The 12536-nt window shown below is 39.0% G+C and overlaps 1 protein-coding gene across 3 annotated transcripts in view; it reads left to right on the top strand.

Annotated features, from left to right (window-relative positions):
- The window catches only part of LOC109621282 (serine/threonine-protein kinase NLK), a 197328-nt gene that overhangs the window by 121046 nt on the left and 63746 nt on the right, over nucleotides 1-12536 (top strand). For all 3 annotated transcript variants that reach the window (XM_062852896.1, XM_062852897.1, XM_062852898.1), the window contains exon 4: nucleotides 11650-11705. In XM_062852896.1, the coding sequence (XP_062708880.1) occupies nucleotides 11650-11705 (56 nt within the window). The remainder of the gene's footprint in view (nucleotides 1-11649; nucleotides 11706-12536) is intronic.

The following is a 12536-nucleotide window of genomic DNA, read 5'->3' on the forward strand; positions in this document are numbered from 1 at the left end:
GCGCTGTTGTATTTTGTACAACACGTTAGACAAGCTCGCTTATTATACACTGCATCAGTGTGGTGCTGGCGGTGGTGTCCAATCGCGCGACTGCTGGTAGATTAATACATACCTGAAAGTGATTTACATACCTTGAGTCACGTAGTTGTTCTGACGTTTTAGTACGTTTAAAGCAAAGAGAGTCTCCAGTTAGTGTAGTGGTTAAGGCTATGGATCGCCGATCCGGAGACGGTGTGTTCGATTCACGTTCCAGTCAGGAAAATTTTCTCGACACCCGGGCATAGTTTATCATTGTCCTTGCCGCCAGGCGAAGAAAGCCCTTCAATCAATAACTGTGGAAGTATTCAAAGAACACTTAGTTCAAGAGAGGCAGGCCAAGTTCCAGTGAGAACGTGGAGTCATAAAGAAGAAGAAGAAAGTAAAATAATCAGAAACAAAATAAATCGAGTCGATATTTACCGCCTAAAATTTATCACTTTTTGTGTGGTCAGTTTGTTCTAAGATGACCTTCCCTTCTCTTAAATCTTCTCAAGAATGCCTCTCATTGACATTGCATATAATAACAATTGTTGGAAGATACCTTCCTTTAAGGACAGACTTGTTAGAAGCCCAAAATGGCCGCCACAATGGCCGACTTCGGCACCCACTCACGTTTTTAAGCGCACAAATCTCTTAGGAAACAGCACCAGCGCACCGGATCTTCTTATTTTAAGCTTATTACAAGTAAGCAAAAACAGAATAATAAAATGTACTGTTGTTTGAAGCTTACTTCTTGAGATTTGTGCACCTGAAGTTCTAATGCACTGTTCAAGCGGGATTTCAAGACGTATGTCCCTAATTTCTTTTTATTCGTGAATTTTAACTTAGGCTAATTTTTCACACAATAACGGCATCGATTGATTTCGTCCTTTTAGTTCGTGCGTGCTCACTCCTAAAAAAAATACAAAAATATCCCGGAAAACTCAGGTAGAAATTTTCTGTTTTCCCCTGACACCAGTTACTTTGAAAAATCATAACTAAAGAACAAAGCATCGCAGAAACAAAGTTTTTTTTTTCAGAAATTGAAAACAAATTTTCTTAGAAATAAAAAAAAATATAGACTGGAAAAAGTTTTCCACAATTTTTCCGTCGCCGAAACGTCAGGTAAAATAAATAAGCAACGTCCAATAAATTGTATGACTGAGATAGGCGCAAATGAAAGTCAATACCAAGTTCCAGTCGCAACTACCATCGTTTTCCATAAAATTTTCCACAGTTGAGAAAATTCATAATGAAAAGCCGGAAATACTATACCCGAATTCGTGAGAAATTTTCAAAAAAAATATTTTTGAGAAGGTTCTCTCATAAGCTTTTAACCCTGAAATCTTTGAAATGCCCTTTTTCGTTTTTGAGTTATGGCCAATTTTGTTGAAAAATGTCCAAATGTGCCATACAAGCCTTTTTTGAAAAATCAACTCAAGAACGAAGCATCGCATCGTAGAAACAAAGTTTTTTTAGAAAAAGAATGCAAATTTTCTCAGGAATCCAAAAAAAAAATCATTTTCATTAGAAAACTTTGTTTCTACGATGCTTCGTTCTTGAGCTATGATTTTTCAAAAAAGGTTTATATGGCACATTTGGACATTTTTCAACAAAATTGGCCATAACTCAAAAAACGAAACAAAAGGTCAATTCAAAAATTTCAACTATTAAAGCTTATGAAATAACCTTCTCAAACATATTTTTTTAAAATTTTTCACGAGTTTGAGCATAGTTTTTCCGGCTTTTCTTTATAAATTTTCTCAACTGTGGAAATATTTTTTTTATGTCTGAGAAAATTTACTTTCATTTTCTTAAAAAAAAAACTTTGTTTCTACGATTCTTGAGTTATGATTTTGCAAAATAAGTAGTGTCAAGGGAAAACAAAAAAAAAACCACCTGAGTTTTCCGGGAAAATAGGCGAAATTCATCAAAATCTGATACCCTTCGGCCCAAACCCGTACGGTAATAAAAAAAAATCCCCTGTAGTGATATGGATGTTTGTTTGGTTAGATTATAAATTCTTGGTTTTTGCAATTAAGAGATGGTGCAAACAGCGTGGGTATTATGATTTCTTGTCAAATTTGATGCTGTCAAAGCCAAACTTTGGGTTACTGTGTTGTTGTTTCCTCCATTTCTTGGTAAAACCTACGCAGTACTACGATCTGATCCCAGTTAGATATCACCAAGCCACGGATTCCGCGGAACAATTAACGAACAATTTAAAAGAGCAACATTTATTCAATTAGTTTCTCCAAACAATTAGCTACAGAGTGTTGTTTATTTGATTCCGACAAGCTGAACAAACTGTAACAAAAATAAATACCCATATAATCAATGAGCTGCATCGAACCGAACTGATCGGAAGTGGAGAAAAATCGAAAATATGCCACCACAGTTGTCAGTCAATAATTCACACCTCTCTTCACTTCTACGACAAATGGCAAGCTGGCTAGCCATCCATTATCACGGATGCAACTGGAAAAATGGTGGGCAGAGCCGATACCGTTTCAGTAATAAATGCAAATTGAAATGCATTGTTGAAGTTTATCCATCCATACGTGAGTGGAATAGCGCAGCGGCGGCAATGATGATAGTTTGGATTTTTCCAGAACCCGGTAAAAATATATGTATGTGGATGTCAATGGGAGAAAAGTTAATCCTGCTAACTATTTTCTGCCAGTAAGGCTAGCTTTGCCAATCCCTGTGGTACATTTTCACAATTTCCTCAAAACCACTCATTCGATTTTATTTTTCTAAGTAAAATTGCCTTTGTTTGGCACAACTTAACAGTATTCATTATTCGCCAGAACACATTTCACCTACTTCTTTGAAAGTATTGACATTAAGCTTAATGCTAAAATTCGGTAGCTACGCGTTCTTCCAACTCACCGACCGCGACGCCCACCCCCTGTGTAAGTTCTGGGGAAGTTTTCTTCCGTGACCTATTGCGTGACGTCGTCGTCGTCGTCGTCCATGGAATGACGTTAGATCAGACGCCCACCACTTGCCATTTCGGCACCAACATTTCAAAAGGGTGTAACTGCATTTGGAAGTAATACCTTTGTTTAGGCTTGAAATTAGGTTTTGATCCGCATTAGAAAAGTTTGTCTGTACCCTCAGTAAAATGCAACAATGTAGCAATTGTAACCATCAGTAATAATAGGTCATGTACATAAGCGCATTCATCACACAGTACAATGCACCAAAGGGTTCAATAGCCAAACAGTATTTAACCACTGCCATGTTCTAGTCCAAATCTAGTATCAAGTATCAATCTAGTATCAGTGTATCATTGTCAGTATAAAGTATCAATATAGTTTTTGTATCGAAGTATGCGTCCAAATCGTATCTGTAACAAGTCCCGCGTCCGTTGTAATAGTTCCGTCCTCGAAATACAGTTACTGTGTTAAGTTAAGTACTTGTGTAGTAAATCAGACAGTCCAACCTAGTTCCGTGTAAACCAGACCCGATTATTCCGACCAATAAACGAAGTATTCAGACAGACCGCGTACTATTCAGTGATTATCATTTCCGGAACTCCAGTGATTAATCAAATACCGACAGATCAGTACAGACGCTATTATGTGCGCGAACAACCTTCTTTCAAAGCTGTAGGTCGTACTGCCTCCCTTACACTCAAACCACCGTGGTTGTCGGAAAGAGGAGAGTTTTTCCCATCTGGTACTTGTTGTGAAAAACATGGAAATCATAACACATGATCCACAGCTTTAAAATAAGGTGATGATTCCAAAAGCAGTTACGCCCTTTTGAAATGTTGGTGTCGATTTGTTACATTTTCATGATCGTGAGTTTTTGCCATTGTAACTGAACTGAACTGACGGTCGGTCGGCGGTAGCCGTCGTCGTCGTCATCGTCTGGTGGTAAGTATAGCAGCCGTTCATAACCCAGACCTTTACGCCATCACATGTGAAGGGTAGGTTGCTAAAAATATCAGTTCAATTGAAGCAAAACAGCTGTTTTGTTAGCTAATGCATTGAAAGAAGTGGGCTTTGGATAGCATTCCGTCGATTTTAATCTTCTTCATCGTGGCTCTACAATTCAATCTTTATTTTTGATTCAACAAGTAGGGTCTCCAGATAACCGATTGAATAAGCCATTGGATCCAGAATCCGTGAACGACGGGGTCGATTTCTGTTCCGGTCAAAACATTTATCGGTTTTCCTGAGCATAGTGTATCACTCACTGGGCTCACTTACCGCTACCATCTTATGCGGCACGGAGCATGTTGATTCATTTAGATAGCCTCGAAAATCGAAGAGATTTTGCCATGATTGCTTTTATAAATGATGTTATATCAAATAGAATATGCTCCCCCACAATATTGGAAAATTTGAATTTCTCTGCTCCCACTCGTTTATTAAGGAATAGAAACTTATTTTTAATTAATTACCACAGAACAGACTATGCAAAACATGGGCCATTGAATAGAATGATGTCTTGTTACAATACACATAGTGACAGAATTGATATGACTATGAGTAGAGATATGCTTAAGAAGGCATTTTTTGAGACAAGTAGGGTTAGGTGATAGGTTTAAGCAACTATTGTAATATAGTATACATATAATTGTAAAGGTCTACAAATTGATTGACGACAATAAATAAAACAATTATGCTTGGCAATTAAGGCGAAACTGGAAGCATTTCCTCATTATTTTTGTTTTTTTGATTTTTAATAAAATAACGAAGCAATATTTTCAAAATCGGTTTTCGTACACATGCAGAGCATGGATCAAGGTATCTCCTATTTTTTTCCCTGGTGGAAAAAGTTTTTCGTTTTTGCAGAAGCCATTTTTTGTGCAATTTCGTTTCTGCAAAAACGAAAAACTTTTTCCACCAGGAAAAAAATCAAGATCCATACTCTACATGTGTACGAAAACCGATTTTATAAATATTGCTTCGTTATTTAATAAAAAATCAAAAACCAAAAAGTGAGGAAATGGCTCCAGTTTCGCCTTAATATATAAATTCATACAATGGCTGGCAAAGTAAGCCATTTAATCAGGTTGAAGGTATCATGACAAGTTCCAATGGAAACGTAGAGCCAGAAAGTAGAAGTAGAAGATATTAACAAGCAAGGGGCCCAGATGCAAAGGGGTGTAAGTAACCATTTTGTCGATTCTTCAGATTTCAAGCTTTTAGGAACTTTTTGAAGATTATTTTGACAATGAAAGTGGGTTTTTGTCACTTACACCCCTTTGCTTCTAATCCCCTCAAGTGCACTTGTAGTATAGCACATAAGCGATACAGTAATCAAAACAGGATGTCATAGCTGTAATGCATTTTTGGCGACTCGGCACTTTATATTCCATTTCGAAATTGAACTTATTTTGGTATCCTAACGGCACACAATACAAATCAGTTGCATTATGAATAATGATATTGCTGGCTGTTCGTAATCCTTCTACGTAACAAATCACCTATTGATTCGCCGAAGCTCTTGGGCTATGAAACCTTGAACTCATTCACGGATTTACTGATTGACTGATTAGACGTTTGATCTGCTAACAAGAAAACCAATACGTTGTTTACACGTTTTCTTTGCTGCCTTTTTTTTACTTGCATTGTCGTATTCTGCGAACAATGATCGATTCCTCTCTGGAGCCACCATGCAGTAGTCCACTGTTTTGATAAGAGTCGGATCACTTTGCGGTCTTCGGCAAATTTTTTGACTGTATTCTAAATCATCGGTAATTTGGTGCTCATCACAGAAAAAATACAAAATACACCTACATATTTTGAGCTGAAATTTGTAAAACAAAATGAGAAGCGAGCCTATCAACATTTTGTGATGGTTTGAATCACTCTGACGCACATCTTATATCGATAAACGGTGATTGAACTGAACAAGTCTAAGAGAGCTCGATGACCAAACTTTAAAGCATAGCTTAACATGAACACTTTTACAAGTCCTAATAAGTTGCAAAGATGAGTGTATTTGTTTCTTTGAACATTTCGACACTATTTACAATAACAAAGCTCCACTTACCTTCACACATCCGGACAAGTCATTACAAGCATTTTTATTTTGTAAGAAAGCATCAAACTCGTGGCAAGTTAGCTTCCAAATTTAGCCTGGCACTCGCTCACTGTTTAATTTAACAAGTCGCACACCTTCTCACTGCTCACTTTTGGCGCCGAACAATGAATGGCCAAATAGAATCTTTCGATTCTAGTTATACACACGATCACTCTTAAATATTAATGCCGAACAACAACAAGCTCAGATTTTGCGACGAACACCAAAATATCGAGCAGGAATTATCCGCGTACCTGCTCGCTGTTCACTTTTCGCATCGTACAACAATTTTCCAAAAAGGAATCTTATGAATCTAGCAATTCAAACGCTCATTTTTTTCTATTTGTGCCGAACAACAAACGCTCAGCAAGGAATCGTCCGAATCTAGCCGTTTACACACTTACTGCTCACTACTCGCGCCGAGCAACAAACTGCCGGTAAAGAATCTTTCAAAACTAGATGCGCACATGTGCTCACTCTTCACTATGTAGGTTATAAAACAAATGTTGAACGCATCTTTAAGCTAGTTGATCCTAATGTTGACCGATTCACGTTAATTGTTAAACGGTTCACACTGATAGTCGACATTTTCATTTTTCTATAACAAAATTAAAATATCTCAGGTTCTCTTTTTGAAGTGTCTTGGGAGTTTCGGAGGGGTTCGCGGGCATTCCAAGGAGCTTTCAAAGGGGTTTCGGATATGTTTCAGAGGCGTATCAAGACGTTTCAAGGAAAGTTCAAAAGTTTCCGAATGAATTTCCGTTTGATTGAAGAGAGTCCCTGAAATTCCATAAAAACAGTATCGCTAAGTCATCCAACAAATTAAAACTGAGGGTCTCCACTATGCCTAAATGCCCTTGAAATCCCTTAGAACGTCACTAAAACCCCGGGTGTGTCTCTGAATCCTTTTGCAATGTGTGTGTATATGTGTGTGTATATACAATTCAACTCCCACTGTCCGGCAGTGGTATTATGGAAGAAAGATGTCTGCAGTTGTCTGAATTATTTTTACTGAATTTCACACTAACAACTGAAACCATCTTTAGCCCGGGAGTTGAAAGGTGATAGCTCTGTTGGGATCCAGTGACCCGTTTCAGAATGTCTGGTTACTCACGTCCATTCCGAGGTCACTTTCACTTACAACAAGCCCCGCATGTGTGCACTACCGTTATCAAAAGGATAATGATAATGCAAACACACTTCCTGCTTCAAAGGTAACCTTCGAAACTGGCACGTATTTAGTTCCATTTGTAGTAATTATGATTAGAACAATCTCACCAAAAACCATCCAAGTTAGTGCTGCCATTTCCATCGAAACATCGTATTCGTGCAGTCAGGCTTGCTCCTCCCTTGTCTTCGTCGTGCAAGCATCCGTGTATAAACACTGTGGGGCGCTTAGCAACCGCAACATGCGGTGCCCTATAACTATTCCCCCACACAATCACAATTGGGCTAAATAGGCTAACATTACATAGTTCAAACAATGCCACACTAAAATCTTCTTTGATCATATTTGATAATTGATCATTAACTACATCCTTATTGCACTTTTATCACGCGCAATACTTGATCATGACACCGGAAAAGCTCTCCTGCAAATACGCACTACGCTTCATACAAAACTCTTCAGAACATTTTCACCATCACACTGCATAAAAAATATTTCAATTTTCACCGTTCAAAACCTCCCGGAACACACTTTAACTTTCACACACGCGAAAACTATTTGGGAGGCATTGTTCCGGTCAAACCACCAGCGAAATCGCGAAAAATAAGCAGATTTGGGAACAAAAATATGACGCGAAGTAAGGCAGCTTTCACAAGGGGCTATAATGAAAAGAAAACTTTCAAATTCACCAGAAAAAAAGTCCGGATGGCGTAGCCCTATCATCCATCTCGCGATTGAACCGTCCGAATTGAATAGACGCGGATACGATATAAAACGTGACAGCTGACGAAAAACGCAGCCGTCCGCGCGCAAAGCCTACTCTGTCTCTGTCTCTGAATCCTTTTGCAATGCCTCTTAAACCTGCCGGAACAATGCTCTGAATTACTCATGAAATTTCTTGAAAAACCTTCAAAAACGACCCTGAAGTCACGTGGGCACGACTGAAGCTTATGGAACGGCACTGAAATCTCCTGTATCGCTCCTGAAGCACCCTGGAACGCTTCTAAATCCCTTTGCAAATCCCTGAAACGCCTATAATTCCCTGGAATTCTCCTGAAACAACTTAACAACTCCTTGAGCACCCCTGATCCCATTGAAATCTTTCGGAATGCCTCTGAAACTCACTTTAATTTCCCGATATGCCATGAAACCCCCCTAAGCCCCGCTGGAATGTCGTTTAAACCTGTTGAAACTCCCCTGAATCTCCTGGAACGCCTCTGAAACCCTCTGAAAGCCCTTGAAGGAGCGTTGGAACGCCCTTAAAAATCCCAGAAATGTCCCTGAACCCCCATGGAATGCCCCAAAAATGTCAGGAACACCCCTGCATATGCTCTAAACCTTCTAGAACCTCCTGCGATCCCTCTGATTTTTTTAAATAACCTTTTAAATGCTTCTGAAAACCCTCGACACACACATGAAATCTCTTGAAATCCCATGGTACGCTCCTGAAACCCATTGAGAACCTCTGGTGCACTCATGAAACTCCTTGAAACATCTTTGGAACGCCCATTAAGCGCCCCTGAAATGGTTCCTATAAATATGATACGACTACTTTGGTATTTATTATTGGTTTGCTGACAAAACTTATTTAGTAAGAGCGATTTCTTAAATTTAATTTTTAAAATAGTACTATGGATCGCCAATCCAGAGACGGCGGGTTCGATTCCCGTTCCGGTCGGGAAAATTTTCTCAACTCCCTGAGCATAGTGTATCATTGTACTTGCCACACAATATTCAAGTTCCTGCAATGGCAGGCTAAGAAAGCCCTTTATTTAATAACTGTGAAAGTGCTCAAAGAACACTAAGTTGAAGCGAGGCAGGCCAAGTTCCAGTGGGGACGTAGAACCATAATGAAGAAGAATAAGAAGACTCTTAGGTTCATAAATATCCTTGAAACCCCCTGGAACATCCCTGAAACTCCTGCAACGCCACTGAAATCGCCTGAATGCCTCTGAAACCCACTTCAACGCCGTTGAAACATCATGTAACACCCTTCAAATCCCTTGAAAACCCCGAGTACGCCTCTAAATCCTATCGGTACACTCTAGATGCCCCTGGAGCGCTACTGAAATCCCCTGTGACGCCATTGAAACTCTGTTAAACACCTAGAATGCAATGAATTACCCTTGAAATTTCTTGAAATTCCCGAAAACGCCCCTGAAGTAACGAAGACACGACTGATGCCTATGGAAAGCGGCTAGAATCTCCTGCATCGTCCCTGAAGCGCCCTGGAACGCCCTTAAAATCTCCTGCATCGTCCCTGAAGCGCCCTGGAACGCCCCTAAAATCCTTTTGCAAATCCCTGAAACGCCTAAAATTCCCTGAACCCTTTGAAAACTCCTGGAATGCCTCTGAAGCTCACTCCAACGCCCCTAAATCCCGCTGGAATGTCCATAAAACCTGCCGAAATACCCCTTCATGCTCCTGGAACACCTCTTAAACCCTCTGAAATCCCTTTTAAATAGTTGGAACGCCTCTGAACTCCCAGAAATCTTACTACATAAAACTCCTGGAACGCCCCTGAAACCCTCAGGAACATCCCTGTAAATGCCCTAAACCTTCAAAAACCTCTTGAAACCCCCTGAAATCTCTTAACCCTCTTATACCCAATCCCGCCTTTAGACGGGGTATAGTTTGAGCATTTTTGTAATTTTTGTTTCGTGGATTTTTTTTTTCTATTTAGGACTGTTTTGTATATGCCAAAATGGTTTTTGGTGTATTTAAAGCATATTTACATTTTATAAAAATCATTGAAAAATTGATGTTTTAGACACCTTTTAGAAGTCATTGGTTATTTTGTATTGAATCGCTACAATTAACATATTTTAATTTTTTTCCAAATCATTCTATCCTTGTTTAATAGTGTAAGGGAATCGAATACACTCTAAAATTATTTTCCTTGAAATTACACGGAAAATAAAAATTTCTGTGAAAAAAAATGAAATAATAATATTTCAACAATAATCATAAAGTCTCAAAATGTTTCCATCTCAAAAAATCCGTTCCCCAAATTGGCTTACAGGAACAATATAAAAGTGTGGGGATGTTCAAAAATAAAAATTAGAAAAATCAAAAACTGAAATTCACGAAATCGAGAATTAAAAAGAATCGTCTTTCAAAACATGTTTAAATCGATTTTAGATGACGAAAAATGATATTTAGATCAAAATCAAAAATTTGGGTATTGGAGGGTTAATAACCTTTGGAATGCTCTGAAAACCCTCGAAACACACCTGAAATCTCTTGAAATCCCATGGTACGCTCCTGAAACCCCTTGAGAACCATTAGTGCGCTCATGAAACTCCTTGAAACCATCCTTGGAACGCTCATTAAACTTCCTTAAACTCCCTAAAGCCCTGAAAACGAAAAACAAAAAAGTGGCAGTCATGCTAACAGTTTAGGTAATGGAATGCCAGCGTTCAACAATTGGAACAAGGATGCATAATGAAAGTGTAACAAAAAATCAATAAAATCCCGATGAGAAGGTAACTTTCAAAAATGTGAAATGTTAAGGACATCCTTCTGGTTCCTGTAACTAGGGTACGACTTTGGTATTTAGTTTTGGTTTGCTAGTCAAACTTATTTAGTTTATAACAGCAATTTCTTAAATTTAATTTCTAGAATAGTGCAGTTTTCGTGTCATCAGAGACACAAATTCCATAAGTTTTAAAATACGGGAAAGATCCTTATGGACAGTATGGACCGCAATCGAAATTCAGGATCTGTTGAAAGAAACCTTTCTTTAAGGACGCCTACAAAAATCTTATTGTTCAGCTATCACCTGCTACAAACACTTCATTTGCAGATGTACTTCCTGTGGTAAACACGGCACTTTGACGCAAATACGACGCGTTGAAATATTAACTACATCCCATAATTTGCCGATTTATGCAAACTGCTTCGAGGACCAGATGCTCTTTTGCTCTGCTAGCAGCGCGCGTCTCATCGTCGGAGTTGTCTTCACGTGAAAGAGTATAGCTTCTCGTGTCGCACGTAATAGAGCTAGCTGTGGTAAGTGCGAGGACGCTGGCTGCTAGCGGCAACTGATTGATGACGTGATGAATGAAAATTTTGTACGCCCGCTTCTTCGTGAAAATCTATAGTTTTCCTACGTTGTTGGCTGCAATCTGTTTGTGTAGCAGAAAGTGCAAGAAGGACAGGGGCTGCCTGGGTGGGGATGAAATGTGTTGGAACAGATTGGAATGGTGCCAAGACTATGGCAACGATGCCTAGACCTAGACTTTTACACAAACCGCTTTGTCTGACCTGACTAACTGTGTCGTCCTATACCGACCGAGTGTGTTGAACAACCCAGATGAGCTGTCGTAATGAGAGAAATATCTAGCGTTTAATTCAAGGTTACCCTGACATGATTCACCGGTTTTCTAATTGATTGTATTTTTTCTTTTTTCTATTTTCAGGTACTATCAGCCCTAGACATCCTGCAGCCACCGCACTTGGACTTCTTTCAGGAAATGTATCCTTTTTCAAAAGCAAATCTTGACTTTCTCGTAAACAAATTCTCTTTGCCCAGCCCATCATCGTCGTCCGCATTCGGATGAATCACGTTTAATCCCCTAATTTCGGGGAGAAATACTCCATGGTTGCACATTTCAGCACGGCTCAACACTTTGAACACAAGTGGCCGGAAAAGCCAAAACCTCTAAGCCAATCGTACTGTCTGTTCTGTAGCTCTATCGCAAATCATCATCATCGTCGTTTGAAATCTTGTTTGGCACCAACAAACGAGCGCCCAGAGAGAAGCAGAACTAGGTACACTGCTGCACTGTTTCCGCAGTGCTACTGCTATATCCGTTGTTGACCGTAGGATAGCGTACCAAAATCGAGACCAATTTTGGGGAAATTTTCCGCAGGTTTAACCAAAATGAATTAAGGTGACTCCCTGTATCACTCCTATTTCAGCACTTCTTTTTCAATTCTTATTTCTAACAATCATCGAGCGCAACAGTAGTGGTGTTGCCTTTTTACATCTGTTCTATAAACAAACAAAAAAGCACCTCTTTGTCTCGCTTTCACCAATGTAAACTTCAAGAATATCAATCATTTAAAAGCAATTCAAGCAGTAGACTACTCTGTTTTGATAAGTAACAATGAAACACGTCTCAATATTACGAAAAACACCGAATTTTATATGTAATAAGCTAAAAATGATCGAATACTCTTAGTATTCTCTTCCGCTGTTGATGTTTGCAAGCAGCAGCAGTGTTGGCGGACAGTCCGGAAGAGATTTCAAAAAATAAAAATTATTTGCTTTTATTAATATCATATGTGATTCAAAGTACAACAA

This window comes from Aedes albopictus, chromosome 2, assembly GCF_035046485.1.
Source record: "Aedes albopictus strain Foshan chromosome 2, AalbF5, whole genome shotgun sequence".
Classification (NCBI taxonomy): Eukaryota; Metazoa; Arthropoda; class Insecta; order Diptera; family Culicidae; genus Aedes; species Aedes albopictus.